This window comes from Ochlerotatus camptorhynchus, unplaced genomic scaffold (assembly GCF_037179485.1).
Source record: "Ochlerotatus camptorhynchus isolate MF236.1 unplaced genomic scaffold, CSIRO-AGI_Acam_v1.1 ptg000383l, whole genome shotgun sequence".
NCBI classification, from domain to species: domain Eukaryota; kingdom Metazoa; phylum Arthropoda; class Insecta; order Diptera; family Culicidae; genus Ochlerotatus; species Ochlerotatus camptorhynchus.
The window spans coordinates 2,280,339-2,301,287 of NW_027040870.1; the positions used below are offsets into that span (position 1 = coordinate 2,280,339).

Here is a 20,949-nt window from a genome sequence, read left to right on the forward strand (position 1 = left end):
CCCGCATCATCGTCCAGTGGCAGCCAGCGTTCCAAATTGGCTATCTTATGTCATATTTATCGTTCTGCTGCGCGTGGTCAGCGACGACGGCAGGCGAGCGACAGATAGACCAACATATGCTTCTTTTGCTACCCGCGTTCGACTTAGAAATTCAGTAAGATGCTATAAATTATCCGCCTTTGGTTCATCTCAGAGAGGGCATCATACCTTTACAGGAATTCTTTACTCGTAAGGTATGCCTTTGAGAATCGATTCCAGATCTTGATGTTCAGCAGAAAGAATGCCTCTTGTGACGCGATGATGCGGGAAATGTGATAACAAAAGTTGGCATATGTGATGTACTAGCCTTGTAAACACAAATAATCAATGACATGTTCCGAGCAAAAAGGTGTCAATTGTTATGTCTGATGAGCCAGCTATGGAATGTTGACTGTACTAATTAGTACGGAACAGTTCACCGGCTCAGTGATGAACGCCCTCCAAGCAATTTCCTTAGTGTAAGTAATCCATCATAATGAGTGATCAACAAAGCAGGATTCATGTTTATGGGGGCCTATGGAATAAATCTAAGTTTTTTTAATCTTCTCAATTTTGCATTCAAAGATTGTCCAGGACGAAAATTACACACATATAAACAGCTATAACATTTTAACCATGATACCAAATTAATGGAAATTTACAGTGAAGATTTTAGAGTCTAAACACATTGTATTCGCGATTTTAAGAAGGTCTGAGAAGTGCTATATCCTGAGCTTAATTTGAGAGAGAAAACATGCTCTCTATGCAAAATTACGCAGTCTTATTTTGAAATTTGTGGTTATGCAAGCAAATTCGATCGTCATTGTTGGGCACACGAGATCATCCCAATTTCTAAAGAAAATATTACATTAAACAACATCAAAAAACGAATGTACCATAAACCGGGGTGAAGTTACACATTGAGGCAAATTTGATGACTTCACCGTTTAATTTTTGGTTCTCAACTATCGTTTTTCATGATATTGTTATACAATCATTTGAATAGAAACTTTTGAAGCGTTTTCCCTAACAATCGATACATTCTACCACTCTAAGAGCTATCCCCGTTTTTAAAGGGGATGAAAAATCTTTTCCTTTTTGGAAGAAGAGGATTGAACATCTGTTGAAACAGGAAGGACTTGATCACACTCTAATGTGAACTCGTTTAGAAGAGGAGTATGCTCTGCCAATTGAGAACGAGACAGCCGAACAAGGGCATGAACGAGATGAGAAATTTGCTAAAAGAATTAAAGATGATGAAAAAGCGGTGAACGCATTGCTAATGGCAATTAATGATGATCCGATGGCGCATATTTTGGAATGCCAATATGCAAAATCGATTATGAATAAATTAACTGCAACTTATCAAAAGCATGGTGCTACGGCCATGCTAGCGTTACGATTCAAATTGTATTTGCTTTGTAACAAGGGATTTAAATCTTTACCGCAACTATTTACCGAACATGCAGAAATTATTAGGCAATTGAACTGTATGGGTGAGGTCATTTCACAAGCGGATCATCTAAATACATTGCTGTTCCTGAACAGTTCAATCACCTAATTGGTGCCCTCTCTGTTATCCGAAGGGAACAACGGAAAAAGGGAAAAACGAAACCAAATGTCATTAGATCAAGTGAAACGATTTTTTCTTGACGCAGATAAATCGTCATCCTTTACGGACCGAGGCGCGGAAAACATGGAGCGCGAACAGGTTGATTTCGTTGGACGAAGAAATACAAATCGCAAACAACCCAATACCAAACTAATGTAGCTTTGGTGGCAGCGTTGGCCAAAGCGAAACTATCGACCGAGACCTCCAATACCGTGGAAGTGGAACGGCAGAACGGTCAGTTCAAGGTGCCCTTACCATTGGATCTACCGAAACCGAGCAGTTACCGAAACGAACGTGCCAACCACCGATACCGTGGAAGTGGAACGGCAGAACGGTCAGTTTAAGGTGTCTCTGCTGTTGGCCTGACTGGATCTACCAAGACTCGGACATTAGCGCCATGAGGCAGGTTTGCCATTTAGCACAAATTTAAGGGATGCCATATTCGCCAGGCATGAACAGGAGAGGCAGTACTACGCTCCAGTCCGATCATTCCTAGGATCTAGGATCAATAAAATACCAGTGAGGATTCCCAAGCATTCATTGATCCTGGACAGTGGAGCTTCGAACCACATGTTGCGCGAAATGCAAATTTTCAACGAGCTGTGGGAGCTAGGCAAACAAGTAAATGTGGCTACAGCCCAGGATGGTACAAGGTTGAGATGCTCTCGCATGGAAAGCATCTGCAGTTAAAAATTGACAACAATAAACGGGCACGCTACTTCTGGGTTCGCTGAATATTCCTAAACAGTAACGGAGAGATTTTTCACGTGATGCGTTTTGACAGCTGCTTTGTAAAGGCCATTTCTTGAGCATACTATTGTAACGCTCGCTTTTTTTAAAAAACTCCGATTTGAGCGTTACATTATCTTAGTCCCTGCCGTTGAAATTTGGTTTAACCTATGTTAGCCTACAAACGACTTAAGCGCCACTCCGTTTTGGAGGCCGTTTGAGGAATTTTTGGTTCAGGGATGCCCGATCTGAAACTCTGATTCTCAAGGCGAGTTATTTTTGTTGCCAAACCGAATTCTACGACGTACGGAAATCTAGAGTCCAGTTCAAATTCAATTCGTGGACCAAGTCAAACACGACGTAAATTAAAAAGTTAACCGACTTACTTGAGTTACCCTCAGTGGAAAGTAAAAACGATACCTTTCATGGTAAAGAAAAGATTTAATACGACCGATAAAGAATTAATTCCTAGCTAATTTTAGCTTAAAAGTGTTAGATCTATTTATCTTCGAGCTCATTATTTTTTTCCAGGGTGGACAATTCTTCCCCTAACACCAGGTGTGCACTAACCTGTGTGGTAACGTTACCATTCTTATTGCGTCCGTCGAGTACCTGCATGTAACGATGTTCCCGTTGTACCGCTTTCCGAGGCTTGAACCTTAAACGTGTTGGAAGCTCAACAGCGTAACGCTTCAGCGAGGAAGTGGGTGGTAGGCGAATTCCAGGAGTAGAGTTGTCTCCGGTCGAGCGTGGAATGTTCGTGTTTCAGCCACTAACGTGCTGGCTTCTCGATACGTATGCTGCCCACCGTACACGGAAAGATCTTCTCGTGTCGACTCGTCCAACAAGAGTCGGTTAAAGAAGGTTCCACTTTTCCCAACACCGACGTCGAACCAGACGCCGACACCGACACCGACACCCACGTTAATGGGTTTCCTATTAACGTGAAAATATGTTGCCTTAACGTACTGACGCATGTTTTACAATGTGCATTCTTACCTGTGCTTTTCACAAGGTTTAGTTTACAGTTTGCCCCTTTCGGCCAGTATTACTAAACTAACTTTAGCGTACTATAAAATTCAAATAAAATTCAACAGGTTACAATGAACATTAAAGGTGCTAATTTCATGGCATTACATAATTATTGTGTAGTTATGGCGATCTCATAATTCGAGTTCTAAAGGTGATCATAAACTATCTACAAAATAAGATTTAAACTAATGAATATTTACACTTTCACAACTTCAATAGATTTTACTTATTTCAAACTGCTTTGCCACAAATCTTTTATACAAATTATCACTAGAACTCACTTCTTCTATTATTTTAAATTTTCCGAAACACGTCTTGATGAATTGAACATTCCACTAAAAGTGAGGCAAGCTATAGTTCTTTGTTCACAAAGAACCCTGATTTTTATTAGACGAACAAATTTGGTTATGTCCTTGAGCTGGCCTTTTGAAATATTGTGCGTCGTAATATGGTGGATTATTAATAAAGAAGTATATCTACTCCCGTGATAATCAAATTGAAACAAATCGAGCAGTAAAGGAAATGAGAAAAACGGGTCAAGCAGAATGTTGCTTATCCCGTTATCAAAGGCGCAAACTAATTCAAATTATAAAGTCAATCTATAGGGTTCTAAACTTATCGTTACACTATCCAGCGGTCTGCTTCGTACGGGTCATCCATGAATGTTCCTTTCTGAAAAAAAAATTGTATTTATGAGGTTCTTGAACCTACAATCCTACATTCTGTCGGTTTCCTGAAGATAATATCTGTATATGTTTTATGCTGCTACAATCATGACCACTCGCGCTTAAAAACAAAACGATAAACGTCAAAATTTGATGTTTAACGTTGAGCGCATGTAAAATTATATAATTTATGGTGGAAGATTGAATGTGTCGCGGTAAATTAAAGTGTTTTTCAGTGAAATTGAAACCTCTCATGTAAAATTAAATTAAAATGAACTTACTTTTAAATTAGATATTATATTTTTATAAATTACAACTTTTCAAATGGAAAATTGTGTGTGATATTGTTTTGCGTTAAAATTTATTCAATTACTTTTGAAATCAAATCACGATTAATTTTCATATATTTTTACTGTGTATGGCATGAAAGATTTGGTCACTTAGGGGATACTTCCTTGCTAAAGCTGGTTAAGAACAATATGGTTAAGGGGTTGGACATTCAACCATCATCCGTCTTGACTGAAACATCTGTTTGCCAAGGATGTGTAGATGGAAAGCAGTCAAGGAAACCCGTTGATAATAGCTTAAGAGCATACCAGCAGGCCACTGGAATTGATCCACTCGGATGTGGCAAAATGTCAGATGATACTTATGACGATTATAAGTATTTCGTATCGTTTATTGATGACTTCCGAGATGTGTGACACATCCAGAATATCTACTTTACAGCATAAATCTCACATATCTTTTGATCATCTATTTACTGTGAACTATATGTTTTTATCTGTGACATCTATTCATCTACTCTCGCATCTTGCGATCCACTCAGATTTTTTCGATCAACTTGTTTTATAAAACTTATTCAAAGGAAATAAAACCTAATTACCTTTTTTCATAGAATCTTACAACTTGTTCACGGATTGCAAGCTCATAGTCTGTAACCGGACTGTGTTGCGTATGAAGCTGCGATGCTCTCGAAGCTGTTACATTCGATGTTTGCGAGGGTGTTTGCTTCTCCTTCCTAAAGAAATAATTGATTCCTCGCTTCCTAACTGCTGCTGCCAGCATCTTCATGATAGCTCCTTCTCCGGCAAGAAAACGAAAATCTGCGGGATTGTTCTCAAATTTTTCGAAGGACTTCAAAAGATCCCTGTTGGATGTTTTAATAGACACCCGTTGAACGTCTTTTTCAATGTTGGCGATTTCGTGGTCGTCGATATTCCCCAATGCAGCGTTCAAATAACCCGTGTATTCTAGGGCGCACTTTACGGGAAGCGGGATCCTACCCACATCTTTCTCGGCTGCTTTCCAAAACTCCTCCTCCGGAAGTAGGTTTATTGTATATGTATTTATTTTTATTTTCAGATAAGAAAACGTTACTTACCATTGTGACACTAGCATTCACTTCCTCACTTGCATTCACTTGCTAACTGTTGTTATATTCACTGCACTTACTTAATCAGTTATTTATCAACTTCAACTTAGAAAATGGAGATTTTTTCCTGCTTCTAGAAAAGCTGCTACAATTCATTCGTTGCCTCGCCTGCTGTTGCTTTTTTTCACTTTTATCTGGTCATTCATCTAGCATTTTTCCACATACTTGCTCGCATCTACTTCCATCTTCGGCAGCGTTGGTAGCGGTGAAAAACAAAGATGCAGCAGATGCTACACACTAAGATTTTTTACAGGAGTCAGTATTTTTCAACTGGGTTTTTGATTTGCTGAAAAAGTCGGTAAAAATTCAAATTACCGTTATGCGTAAGGAATCAATTAAATCGACCAATTTTATTTTCTATCATTAAATGGAGTTAACAGAACTAAGTATGTACAAGTTCAGAACAAATTTTCTCATAAATAAATTTTCCACAGATTTTTTTATTTTTTACCGAACAGTTCCGCAATTCAAAAACTCAGTAAAACCGTACTGACTCGATTAGTGTGTAGGGAAAGTAATCTAATGAATGTACACTGATCTAAAAAGGCGGTTCGATTCTTTACAGAATCCAATTGTAATTTAGATGTGTCGCATCCCTCGATGACTTCACACATTTTGTAGTGATTTACCTGATTCGAGCAAAGAGTGAAGTACATCTTAAATTCATGGAGTTTGAAGCGATGGCGACAGCCAAGTTCTCTTCTCGAATTAGCCGAAAGGGATCCAGATGATTCCTACTGCTCCATATACGCCGCAACAAAATGGGGTTAGCGATCGTATGAATCGTACCTTAATGGAGAAGGTAAGAGCAATTTTACACGGGAGTGAAATGCCTTATGAAATGTGGGGGGAGGCACTCTATGTTTCGGCATATTTAACAAATAGGATTCCGACAAGCGCTTTGAGTTATTCCAAGACCCCATTCGAAATGTGGTTCAATGAGAAACCTGACGTAAGCAAACTGAAAACGTTTGGTTGTGTTACATTTGCACATGTTCATAAGGAACATAGAACCAAACAATGATCTCCGTGTGGTAGATTTACCAATGGTCCCGACCAAAGAGAGCGTTGTGGTAGATTTACCAACGAATTTGAACAGTGAACGTAGGTAGGTTTAACAAATAAATTGATTAACGAACGCTTTGTGGTAGATTTACCAATGAATTTGAACATTGCGCCCTGCGAAGTAGTTTTACCAGCAGGTGGTGAACTGAAACAAGATGTTGTACCAGATGTTCTGGATCTTGAGTTTGTTTCTGTGGAAATGGGAAATCAGGACTGTATGGAAGATGATATTGATATTTTTCATGATGCTGAAAATAATACTGATTCGGAGAATATTGGTCAACGTTCCCGGAGGGCACCAGCCTGGTTGAGAGACTACGAGACCAGTTTTCTATTATCGAGTAGTTCAGGGGAAGTTCCTCAGATAATAGACGAACTTAAAATGAGACACGATTGGAACAAATGGAAAGATGCCATTGATGAGGAATTGAAATCCTTACGCGAAAATGACGCTTGGGTTTTAGTGGAAGACATTCCAAATAATCGCAAGCCTGTGAACTCCATGTGGTTATTTATGATCAAAAATATTTTTACATTATAGGAATCCAGTGGCACCAGTACTATAGGAATCCGGAAAGAACGAATCCGTACTATAGGAATCTTGACTGTACTATTAAGAAAAACCATGGTTGATGAAAAGCCAAGTGCCTATGTTCGTCACTGACTGCTTAATATCAATGACAATTTAAACGGTTCCCTTGGAGATCATTTTTAGCATGAGTGAGTGACGAAAACTGTTTTGCCTATATCGCCGTGTGTGGTTTAATTTTGCAGCACTGCTCCTGACATACCGCAATTGGGTTTTTTAATTTTGAAAAATATATCGGTTATTATACATCATCTGGAAGAGTTTCGGTTCTAAGCACAACGATATTTTTTCGATCTCATAGATTTACAAAAAAAAAACGCATCTACGAGTTATTTCTTTCTTGGTGAGATAGATTTGTACGCGTGATTTTCGTGCAACCATTAGTTTTTTTTAAATCCCCGCAATAATTTCAATTTATCTTTGAAAACGAAATGCGCCGAAACTATTGCCATACACATGCATTTGGCGACGATTCTAATGAAACAGAACACCTATCATCGATTGAAAACAAAATATACCTATCAGATAGCAGCACTTGCATCTGCTAGTTCAAACACAAACCAAGCTGTAAGATCATATTATCCATCCCACATAGCCTCACGAGTCACGAGTATCGCTTCACATCTCCCGCACGAATATTGGCAGTGGCAATCAGCTGTTTTCGGCGTCTCTGCCAGCACAATGCTGTCAGTGCAGCGTTGTTTACACCGATTTGTTTATGTTTACAAACGTGTCCCACGCGGCCTGTGCTTTTTGGTGTGCGTATTAGCGCTGCTGGAAATTGGTGTGCGTTCCGATTGCACAAAGTGTCATAATTTGACAATCGTCTTGTCAAAAACGATTTTTCTTCTACCGTCCTCAGAAGAATTCTAGTTGGATTATAGTTTTCATTGTTTGCAATCTTTTTGATAAAAAGTATGCGAAAAATGTAGGTGAACGTAGTCTAATAGTGCCCTGTTGATGCAAGTTGGTGTCATCCAGTGAAGGAATAGTCTATTTTGCCGAAAAATCGCTTGTAGATTTAATGATTGTGATAATCTAAAGGTGCAGTCGTCCCGTTTAAGAAAATAGGAGGAGTTTCGCATGTCATGAGCATAAAATGCATAAAATGAACATAAATGTGCCCAGAAATCGTGCCCTGATTTGATTTCCATTGATTTTAAGTGAATTTAGGCCAATGCATCGCAGGTAGTTGAGATTTTCTGCTCGGTGTTGGATAGCCATAGTGCGAGAAGAGGAGAAAATGTCGTGTACGGATTTAATGAAGCCTAGACAAACTGTCGCCACTATCGTGTAATGATAGTGAAGTAAGAAGGCGAAAGCATACATTGGAGCTGGTATCGGAATAGCTTGGGCTGCATATAAACGATTGATTTTTTGAGGGGTTTATTTTTCTCGAAATCGAAATGGCATCTGCCATTGAGAAACCGGAAGGTTCTTCTTCTGATCAATCGAGGCATGAGCCAGAGGAAGAACTTGAAGGAGCAGTTGGCGTGTCGGAAGCAGATGCAAGTTCACGGTTTACCATCCCCTTGAAGAGCACCGACGACGACGACGACGACGATGATGAAGATCCACTAGAACTGAAAAATCAAGAAAACCTTCCACCTACACCGTATGAAGAATGTTTGGATTTGAAAATTTTCGAAACCCTCGCTCAGCAGGAACTTGAAGCGGAAGCTCAACGGGCAGATGATAGGAAACAGGATGTTGCAAGCATGAATTTCATCGGTAAGTTCGATTTTCCTGTTTTGTGACCAGACTTTGTAATTGATGCATCGTTGTTTCAGATGGTTGTGAATCATCTCCTGGTCGTGATCGTGAACCATCTAGCAAACCTTCTCCAACGTGTTGCTCGGCCACTACTCCAACATCAAATGGCGGACATCATGGTGATTCCTGCGGGTCATCCAGTTCCTCAGCTCCATGTTCTGGTGTTCGTCGCAAAGCCAAAGTAACTTCAACATCCCTCGAGGAACCAGCTCTGAACGGGACAAAGAAGAAGGTTCGCCCCAACGGATCTCTTAAGTCGTCACCCTCGCAGGATTATCTTCAGATTTGGACGACTGCCACAGGTGATAATCAAAGTGAAGAAGAAGAGCAATCTCAAAAGCAAGCATCAAGTCCAACCATGCAAATTCATCGGCCATTGGAGCGATCGTGGCCTCCAAAGCACAATCGAAAGCAACAATCTCAACAAGGATCTGAAGAATTTTCATTTGACATCATAGATACGGACGAGCAAAGTTACGGAGCAGGAGCAGAAGGCACATCTTCTGGTGTGGAATTTGCACCAGGGGAGTTCTTTGAGCAGAAGCCAAAGCAACTGCGACATGAGAAGGTTGCACGTGTGATAAAGCAACCTTTGGAAGGAATTCATGAAAGTGCACCGTTAGCTACTCCTGAAACTGATGGAAGCTTATCCGATAATACACCGCTGAGACTAGGAAGACTGGACAGGAATGCCAATCCCGATATAGAGACTGTAGCTGAAGCTGCTGAACCCAGTACCAGTAGCCTAACAAAACCCCCGTTGAAGAAAACCTCTCGAGCTGAGTACAGCTTTCCCGAGGCAGATCAACAGCCATCTTGTTCGACTGAATCTACTGTGGTTGATGTTATTGGAGAATCCAGTGTGAATCTACATAGACCGTTGACAAGAACATTGTCTAATAGCAAGACGAAGCATACCGTCAATGGTCCCATCATTCCAGGTGAACTGCTCGTCGGAGAACCCATAAGAGCAACACATGTTATATTTCCGATCCAAAGCTTATCACCTTGCGCAAGGAGTCCTCCTTCCGGATCATCCACTCGCTCAGGGTCACCTTTGGAGCATTCTCCAGATCGATCGTCTCCTGTCATTGTACATCCAAAACCGATTCGGCCTCAGCCACGTCCGTTGACCAGAGTTGGATGCACTCGAAGTGATCTGATTTGTCCTCCGACCCCAACGCATCACGCCCGAAGGCTTCGGGTGCTATCAGACAACTTTGGGCCACCGGATTTAAGACCGCGAAACGTTTTCTCACCCGACACTGCAGTTTCACCTGAAATGCGTTACAATGAGCTTGTAGCAGTCACCGGAAGCCGCGTTGATCAACTACGGGTCGGTGAAGGTCGAGAAGACGAGATCGAAACTGATTCACCTATGCGGCACTTGACCAGCACCAGACTTCCGTCCATCCCGGAACGTGCTCGTGGAGCACTCGCGGAACCAGACGAGCCACTTCCTCCAGCATGGGAAGCCAGAATGGATAGTCATGGTAGGATATTTTACATTGACCACGCTACGAGAAGCACCTCTTGGCAGAGACCTGGCGCACAATCCGGCATGACCGGCCCTGATCAACATCGTCAACAGCTCGATCGTCGTTATCAATCCATCAGAAGAACGATCTACGATCGACGTGACGGAGGTAGTCGTAGTCCGCCACGGTTTGGTTTCGAACCGATTAATCCACGCCAAGGAGCATCGGCCATTGCAGTTGCTATTAATGCTACTCAGATCGAAAACCTTCAGTTCGATCGAGCTGCTCACCCTGCCCTGTTGATGATCTGTCGCCCGGATTTCTATTCGATGCTTCACACCAACACGGATGCCATTCCGATCTACAATCGCAATGCTGCACTGAAGCACATGGTTTCCCGGGTCCGACGGGACCCGACCTGCTTTTCCCGCTATCAGCACAACCGTGATCTTGTCAACCTAGTCAATTGCTTCTCTTCGCCGGATAAAGATCTGCCTTCCGAGTGGGAATCAAAGGTGGATCAAAGTGGAAAGCAATTCTTCATTGACCATGCCAATCGGCGTACGTCTTTCATGGATCCGCGAGTGCCTACCGACTGTCCTCGGGCACGCCACAGACCCGAGCAGTTGATCGCTGCCACTACAGTAGCCCCGATGGATATTGCACCAATTCCACCGCCCAGACCTCCGGCATTGCCACGTTTGAGTATCGGATCGCCAGAGATTCCGGTGGCTTACAATGATAAGGTGCGTTTGTATTTTTGTAGACCAATGTGTAAAAGATGTTTTATAAATTTCTATTGCCAGGTGGTTGCATTTCTGCGTCAGCCGAACATCTTGGAAATCCTTCGGGAACGTCACGGGGCAGCGGCTTGTTCGAGAAATCTTCGCGAAAAGATCAACTCCATCCGAGTGGAAGGAACGGCGGCCTTGGATCGACTCAGTCACGATTTGCAGTTGACGATCCTTCTGAGGTGAGTGGATTTTATGAATGTGGAAATAGAACACCTATGGTGCGTGTGTTGCTTTTGGAAAGGAACCTTAATTAGGAAGCAAATGTGGCGGTGAGGCTATACTGTTCTACGAAGTAGAACTACCGCTTGCGGGCGATCCGCTTGGGTGAGTTTTAATGGCGTAATTTGCAATCGAAACGGGTTCGGGTGAATCGTGGTCGTCTTTGTCAGGGGGCAATGCAAAAGTCGTGGTTGAACGCTAGTAGGGTAAATGATGGCTTCGGAAATACCCTTACCGATTTTCGCCAGTGGGTCTTGGAGAGTCCATGAGCGGTATTTTATGCACCAGGAATTCAATTGCTGGGAAACAGATAAAAAAGGCATGCTGAATATAAAATTTAAATACATAAAGTCCACATCGACCAGCGCCCCGATCAGAATACCATTCCAGGGAAATTTACTCTGTGTAGAACTGTATATAAATTAACAGAAATTTCCGGAGGCTTCTAGAGGAACCTTGTTGGAGCGATTGGAAAGAGCTTTCAGAAAAGTCTTACTTTCTAGAGCTGACTCTGTCGGGAGATAATCTTCCAGAGAAAGTCGGTAGAAAGTTCCGGGGTAAGTCAGCAGGACTTCCGAGGGAACTGGGAAATAGCGTTCAGGAGAAATTGTAAGAATTCGGTGAAATCGAAATAAACTCCCAGTTGCAGGAATCTTCCGGTGGAAGTCAGTAACACATGAAAAATAGAAGTCATAAGAAAACTTCCGGGTTCTGTTTGAAGATTTTTTCAAAGGAAATCATAAGATTACTTCCCCTTCATTTTGAAGCAACTACTGAAAATTTTCATCGGGGATCTGTAGCAAAAATCGCTCAAAAATCGGAAAAACTCAAAAACTTAAATCTCATGCGTGATTTAATCGCCTATGAGTTTTGCCTTGCAGAATTCAACTGCGTAAAAATCATCGATGGGTTTTCAGGCGCAAATGTTCATTGTTCTATATTTTGGAGTAATTCATTGTTATAACAGTTGCATCAGTGGATGGCAAACTAACACAACATGCATAAGCATGCTATCAATCGACGTTTGGTCGGTTTTTATGAGTTTTAGGCTCGAATGATTTGTTTGGCGTTGTGAGTGTGAGTGCGTGGAAATACATAAGAATCTCAAGAGTGAGATTTGCTTTCCAGATTTGCTCATGAGTTTATTCACTCAGGGAGGCTCAATTAATGAATTTTCAAGACACTGAAACTAAGTATTAAAAGAAAATTTTATCTTTGCCACAAGGTTCTGGAAGAGGGTTTGCCGAAGCCGGCATTTGCCCTATGGTGATAGAATGTATTATTTGGAACTAATGCATAATTGATTTTTAATTTATATTTTGAATCGTCGTTATGGTCAGCATCAATAAGTCATTATTCTTTTTTTTTGTATTTTGTGTGAGTATTATTCAACCAGTTCTAATTTATTCACATCTGACTTCCAATCAATGAACAACAGCGATGTTCCATTTTACAACACCCTGTTCCTCACTGCTCTTTCAATGCGATTTGAGATCCTAAATAACTGTGCGAGTCGAACGATCTCTCGATTTGCAGGAGAATTTTAAATTTTGTGTGGAAAAATGTATTGTAAGCGGAACGATCCTATTTATTTGCTGACCTAAAATTCAATATTGCTGAAATTTCACCAAATCTCGGACATAGATTGAGAATAATATACAAAACAAACTTTGTCGAAGACTGCAAATCTATTTGATCGTTGGGCAAAAAGTTACTAATCTTTCACTTTAAGCCAAATGTTAATAAAGTTAACCCATCTTGGGCCTATCGAGCAGAAAACTTTAAATAAATCCATGATTTCAGAGTTAACAAGTCAATTATGCGTTTGGTACGATACTTTAGTTAATAAGCTACCGAACGAAGTCAATGAGAACGCTTGATATGAAGGTTTCCACCCATTATTCCCAAAAACAAAAGAAGCACTCCGACCGAATCAATTTTATCTTCATCCGATAGGCCGAAGTGAATTCAATGGCGTTTCATTGCGTTAGGCCGAGTTTAGAACCCGTAGGCCGAGTTTGGCGTCAAGAAGCAGTGTTAGACTTTTGACAATATCTCAACGATTGGTTTCTCTTTATCAAATCTTACGGTACGTACGGAAAGGTAAATTAGTTTGGAAGCCATCAGTAATAATATCATTCCGCTTGGTGCTAAACTGCGCTACATTAAGAAACACTAAGTGCGGATTGTGTTTAATAGGCCGAAAATGGGGTAGTTAACCCTACCGTATTATCCAGCATGTACTAATTTCTAGCACAGAAAGCCATCCAGCATGCATCATCAATCAACTATTGCATACTGCATGGCGTAAATTGAGCAATTCCGTAGTGATTTGAGATTTGGGCGTAATTACATTTGCAAACAAACACGGCAATCACCGATTTATCGCGAATAAAACCCCAATCTCGAAAACTAATAACACTATCAGGTAGAGGATTTATTGGTCTGTTATTTGCTGTAGTTTGTTAACGAGATTGAGTTTTAATTCGTGAGAAACCCGAGACTGGCGCGTTTGTTTACAAAAGCAATTACGCCAAAATCTCAAAACACTCCGGAATTGTGCTAAATAAACATTCAACCATTAATGATATTACATAATATGTAATTATGTAATATCATTAATCAGGGAAACGTCGCCGACACAATACTGATTTACGACTTCGGAAGAGTAGAGTTACTAGCAGCTCGATAGCTTCACCAGAATCAGAAGCTTCCACCCTAGTAGCACGCTTGTCACATTTCAATTGTAGAAACTTATATACGACTTATTTCAGTCATAAACAAGTTGCTGTAACTTATTGTGATGAAAGTGTGCTACTCGGGCATACCTACACCGTTTGAAAAATTCATATAAATTTCTGCGATATATAGCGCACACGTTGTTAACGCTAGATTTAGCGTAAATTTACACGATATTTCATGTAAACATGTTAATTTGAGCGTGATTTCTCACAAACCAGCAGTGTTATAAACCAGCGTTTTTATTTCGTTGTCTGTGCAGACTATAACTTAAAATCAAACGAGGGAAGATATTACGCGATGATAATAATTATTTTTTTTTCTGTGTACTGCTTTGTTGTAGTGTCCCGGCGCTATTGATGAATCTACGTTACGGTCTTGGAAATGGCAGATCAACGTTTCCAGATTGTTTTAAAGCTTATCGGTGTCAAAGGTATTAAAAAATCGGTATTTATCGGTATTTACTATTTATTTAGTTTTATATTATTGCCGTTTTAAAAATTTTAAAGATGGTGACGACTGTGATTTGAGGGGAATTGCTTTATTTGGTGGCTTTCTCAACCTTAAACCACTCTTTATTTTTTAATTTAATTTTTAAAATTATCGTTGTCCTCAAGTAGTGAAGTCCTGTCAAAATTGTGACCAAGTAGTGTTTTTTTTTCAATTAAATATCATTAAATGAAACGAAAATATGGAAAATCAGCCACAACAACGACTAAACTATTGACAATAACTTCAAACAATATTTTTCCATGAAAAAGCCACAACCTATGGCCGAAATGTCGGGCAGATTACATTGTAGTCATTGCAGTGTTTTAAGACTGAGAAAGCCGTTAATCGAAGCAAAATTTTCGCTTTTGAACTATGATCGGAAAATTCCGGAAGAAAACTCCGGGAAATGTTTGAATAAGCTTCTGAATGGAGCTGAAAAAACATCCAGAGAAAGACGAAAGAAGCTCTCCTGGATGAAGTTCGAGAAAAGCAGGAAAAACCTCCGGAAAACTTTCAAGACACGAATTGAGAAACTTGTGGCGAAAATTTAAATAAACTATCAGAAAAAATCGAATGTCACATCCATAGGAAGCCAGAAAACTTTCGGAAACCGGAAGTAAATTTTCAGAAGTAGCCATTTTCAGGGAAAGCCAGAAGAAGCTCAGAAAAACCTTCCAATGGAAGTCGGACAAAAAAACCTTTGGCTTCTGGTCAAACTTCCAGAAGAAGACGAAAGAAATTTCTGAGAGAATTAATTGAACTTCCTGGAGAAGACGAAAGCAACTTCCTGGAGACGCTGGCAGAAACTTCCTAAGGTAGATTGGAAGAAACATCTGAAGAAAGTCGGAAGCCAAAGCCGCTTACGGAACAGTTGAAAGAAACAAGGACATAATTCAGAATGAAAGATTCCTGGGGGATGTTCTAATGATCCAGAAAATTTTCCTGATATTAAAAAAAATAACCCTGAAGACTCCGAAATTTCCCTGATGTTTTCGGGACATTCCTGAAATGGAGGAATGGAATATTCCATAATTCCTCGAAATTCCTTAAAAGTTATTGTAATTTTTCAGAAATTAAGAGCTGTTTTGGAGTTCTCTGGGCATCCTCGAAGCGCTCGAAACTTCTCTGATTATAATAAGACTACCGGAATATCTCTAATTACCTTAGAAGGTCTTTGGACTTTCTTGAAGATTACAAAATCTCATAAGTACTCTCACAATTTTCTTTCATTTATTGTAACATCAGCATTGAAGTTCTCTGATCTTCCCGATTTTTTTTTAATTTTTAAAAGTTATCGACACTGCCATTAAAAAGCTCTTCCCATAAAATGTTCTCACAATGATCTAATTTTCATGTAACTAAATGTTTCCTAAATTTGCATGAAGTTTGAAGTGAAGTGAAGTTTCCAAAATATTTATGGTGTTACCTTAAGTTCATTGGAATTCTCTGGAATTTTCTGAAATTTCCGGGTTTTTGAATTTTAACAGAAGTTAATGAAACTGTCTTTAATTTATCAAAACTTACACTTTTCTGAAGTTTCAGAACTTCTTAAATGTGCTTGCAGCTAGTGTGGATCCGCAATAAAAATCTGATAGCATCCTTGAAGCTCCGGGAGAAGAAGAAAGAATAATTCGAGCAAAGGCTGATGAAGCTTCCAAGGTAAGGTATAAGAATATTCCAAGGATAGTTGTACAAAACTTCAGGAAGTTTAAGAATGAATAAAAACTTCCGGAAGTGTAATAATGTTTAAAAAATATTTCTCGATTGCCTAGGAATACCGGAAAGAGCCATCGACTATTTCTCGATTGATGGGTAGCCAAGTAGGTTAGGAAATGCAAACATTAGTCAAAGAGTATCAAGCATAAGGCATCTTTAGAGATAATTGTTTCGAATTTTGAAGGCTCAAAAATATGAGGTACCGTAAAACGGGGTATCTTTGATAATGCGGGTAACTTTGATTGTATAATATAAAGAATAAATTTACTCGCTGTGCTTTTTCCAACCTAGAAACATTGGTTCCATATTATAGCTTAGAGTATTTCCGTTGAAATCGTATATAGTTTTTGAATAGTATGTGTTACATATTTTACAAAAATATTAAAAAAAAAAACAATTGTCGTGTTTTTCGCCTTTTTGAAAAAGCACTCAAACCATCACTTATGAAATGGATTTCCGATACAGCCATCGCAAATTAAATGTTGTAATCTTATTGCTTATGATGTTTTCTGATTGTATACTCATTAGAGTGATGCAAAATTTGAAATTTTCGCTCCACAATACTTAAACGATTCCAAATCGGATCCTAACTAACCCCTCAAAATTTGAACCCATTTGGTGAGAAACTGAGATGGCACAAACCATTTGAAGTTTGTATGGGAATTACTATGGTAAAAGCAAGATTTTTGTTCATGTCCATCTAATAATTCAGCATATCGGCCTGCTTCAAAAACTTTCAACTGTATTGTAGGAAATTTTCCCAGGTACAACTTTGCAGAAGACCACTTTTTCATTAAATGCAAGGATCGAAAGTTATCAATGGTACAATGCGCTGCTGTCTTATGATCATGCTCAATCAACTATTCAGCAGGCAACATTGGTGTTTCTGGGGAGTTGAATAGGACACAAAAATCATGGCTACTATGTCACACTGCAAAATACAGTGTTGCCTACAGAGCAGCTGCTTGATCATGTCGTAAGTTTACCAATCTCTTAAATAATTAATAACTTTTTCCTGTTTCGTTTTACATAGAAACAATCTTCAGCAAACTTGTAGCTGAGAAAATTTTCTATAAGTATAGCTATCGAACTATCGAAGCTAAATATGGAAAAATACTAGAAGGCAATGAACAAAAAGTTGAGATTTCCCATAGTAATTTACATGTAAACTTCAAATGGCTTGTGCGAAGTCTGTTTCTAACCAAATGAATTGTAACTTTGGGAGGCTAATCAGGACCCGATTTGAAACCATTTAAGCACTGTGGAGCGAAAAAGTCAAATTTTGCATCAGTCTAATACTCATTCAAAGTTTCATATATAAAGAACTAAATTGTTAGAGTTTCACTCCTTTTTTTCTACATTCATCGAGAATTATCAAAGTAACCCCAAAATACTGAAGTTCGGTCACAAAACTTAAAAAATAGTGCAAATGCTTTAATTTTCGTTCAACATATTTCTAACGAATTAACTCTTGGATCCTCAGTACTTGATTCAAAAATATAAAATTTGAAAAACATTCATTGCCGTAAAAAATTATTGAGAACAAACTTAAAAAAACTATCAATGTTACCCCGTTTTACGGTATTTAAAAAAATACAAGTCTCTCACAAAAATTTTCTCCGAAATTCGAGCGCGGGCAGGCAATAATAATTTTGGTTATTAAAAAAACGGTATAAATCGGTATAAAATATAAAAAATCGGTATTCTGAGGAACCTTATCTGTATATCGGTATCTAGTTTGGAAATCGGTATAAATACCGATAAATCGGTATGTCTGGCAACGCTGTGGCAGATGGAAATGATGTGAAAATGATCATGACGTTTTGCTAGCTGTCAAATCGTATGGAATATTTTTTAGTACATCGTCACTTTTGTGGTTTTGGATTACAAACCTGTCTAGGTGTCGCATGCACTGGTGCAGTTTCGCGTAGATTCATCAAAGAAACTAGCATCGGCCATGAGTCGAACCTTGATAATGTCATCACTCCATATGAGTAGGATTTGTCAAGTTGATGATTTGTAGGGTTCGAGAATCTTGGTATGCACGTAACTGGGTACTCTTCAGCCGAAAATTGCAAGAAATTGCAAAATCCCACAATTACATTTTGACGTCAATTTTGAATGATACGAAATGCATTGTGGATGGGTCTTTTTTCTCTATTGGTATTTCACAGCTGTCAAACCCCTCTAGCTCAGTTGGTAAAGGCACCAGCTACAAAGCAAAATCATGCTGGAGGTGGCTGGGTTCTAGGAATTTTTCGTGTGGAAAATTCCTCGACTACCCTGGCCATAGCGTATGATTGTACTTGTCACCCAATTATACTAATGGGAAAATGATACAGGCATCGAAAGCTCTCAGTTAATCACTGTGGATGTGCATCTAGAACACTACACACTTAATCACGGCTTCCCTGTTCGGTAATTTTTTTTTACAGTTTTCGAACTGTAAATCACAAAAATTACCGAACTTACTGTTATACTCAATAAAAGAACTGGCGATCAGTGGCTCTTGCGACAAACTACTGAATACGGTAAGAGTAAGTACTGAACTTATCGTAAAATAACAGCTTTGCAGATAATGACTAAAACTCAGTAAAATAGAGTATCGAGTTTTTTGTATTCGTTATGTTTTACTGGAGCAGTCATCAAACGAAATTCCAACATTGCTGATACTGACAGTAAAGCAAATTTCTTATGTCATCCTCCACCATTCAACCTCACGCACTTGACGTCGGAAATCTTCTCGTGAAAACAGGAAACCATTGCGAAAATCAGTGAAACATCTGGAAGTCAACACAGGAGTGCATAAACTACCACGAAATTTATCAGTTTCTGCACTCCTGCATTGACTTTCAGATGTTCAAGTTAGTTTGAAGAAAGAAATTTTACTGACTTAGGCACGCAATCCGGCACATCGAAAGAGCCACCACCCGGCTAAACCACCGGGAAGCTCTGAACGCTCAACCTGGACTAGTTAAAACAGCATTACTGCTAATCCGCCACTAAACTCCGTCCCCAAATACAAATCGCTATAAATTCGAAATGTTTTAATCGAATGAACCCAAACAAATAATGAAATAAAAACATTGTTGACTTATTCATCAAAAAAATAAAATAAAAATGCTGAAAAACTCAACAAAAAACTATGTAAACAAACAAATTACTGAAAAAGACAGCAATACAACGGTAATTTTTGACAGTTCAGAAATTCTGCGATTTACGGAGTTTTCAGTAAAAGCAAAAACTACTGAGTTGATTACTGAAAACTCAGCTGTTTAAAAACCAAGTAAAATTTTACCGACTTCGGTAATATAAACTCTGTGTGTAGGTTAAGAGCACACAATGAGCTAATCACCCCTATTCTGTATTTCGTTTCGAACGAAATTCTCATACAAAAAAATATTTTTTTGTATGAGAATTTCGTTCGAAACGAAATACAGAATAGGGGTGAATATTTGATATGCAATGAGCTTAAAATGCGGATAAAAAGAAGAAAAAGAAGAAGAATAAGAATAAGAAGACGATGCTGTCAATCCACCTACATTCAGCTTAAATCCAACATGTCTTCGATTTTGACGATCTGGTACCTATTAGACTTGACGGTTAGCACACTGCTGAAAATGGTCAACGTCACTGCATAAGTTTGAGCTACTAAGACGACCATTGCACATCGTCGTCAAACGACGTGCGACAAAACAAAAACTGTATCACAAATACACTGAAAATAAAATTTCGAAACGCAACGAAATCGCTCGTTTGTTCTACGAATTTATTCGTTGTTTTCTGCAACGAAATTGATTTGTTCATTGTATGAAGCTAGTTTCGTTAGAACTGCGACACTCGCTATCGCTACACCCAACCAGGGAGCCACAAGTGTTGGTTGTGGAGACCGAATGCTCACTTCATAATAGTGGATTGTTTCAACAAGTATAATCTTCTGGATTGAAATCAATCCGAGCAATGCGTGATGTCCTAACTAAACTAATCATAATCGTGAGGTCCTATTTAAATTAATCGATTATCTAATCTCTTTGGATTGCCACGGCCATGTTAAATCGTTTCCGACTATTTTCGATAAACATTACGAACAACAAATGGGAACACTTCGTGGAGCACAAAAAATAAAAAGCGAGTACAAGTTCTTTTCGATATGTAATTGATCTGAATTGTTTTTTAAATATTACTTTTATGTGAAATGTATTTTAATTGGACATCAAAATTGGGCTCTCTTGATTCCCAGGTGCTGAAGCCACCTCCCTGGCACTCGATTTCCATCGGCTATCAATCACCAATTGGTAATCGGAACACTTTGGGGATTTATTAGAAAGATTATAATAGTGCTAATAATAATAATAAAGAGTTCCCACATGAACAAAGTACAAACCAACACACTTAAAAACATTCATGTAAATTTAGGTGCTCTGAGAGTGACATATACGAGCTTCAATTTTAACATAAAATTGAATCATAATAGACGCGAAATATAGCTTAATTAGACGTACTTTTCATCGAGCAATGAAATTTTCTCTCTCGGAGCACTTAATATTACATGACATGTTTGTTTACGTCTCATCTTTTATGTCATGGATGGAT

At 39.1% G+C, this 20,949-nt stretch overlaps 2 protein-coding genes across 2 annotated transcripts in view; one reads left to right on the forward strand and one right to left on the reverse strand.

Moving 5' to 3' along the window:
- The window catches only part of LOC135710455 (monocarboxylate transporter 2-like), a 603,423-nt gene that overhangs the window by 434,482 nt on the left and 147,992 nt on the right, over nt 1-20,949 (reverse strand). The gene's annotated exons all lie outside the window — the stretch shown is intronic.
- Nucleotides 8,024-20,949, forward strand: part of Hecw (Hecw ubiquitin protein ligase) — a 100,292-nt gene continuing 87,366 nt past the window's right edge. The window contains exons 1-3 of the mRNA XM_065233029.1: nt 8,024-8,876; nt 8,936-11,142; nt 11,203-11,369. Of these exons, the coding sequence (XP_065089101.1) occupies nt 8,552-8,876; nt 8,936-11,142; nt 11,203-11,369 (2,699 nt within the window). The 5' untranslated portion in view covers nt 8,024-8,551. The remainder of the gene's footprint in view (nt 8,877-8,935; nt 11,143-11,202; nt 11,370-20,949) is intronic.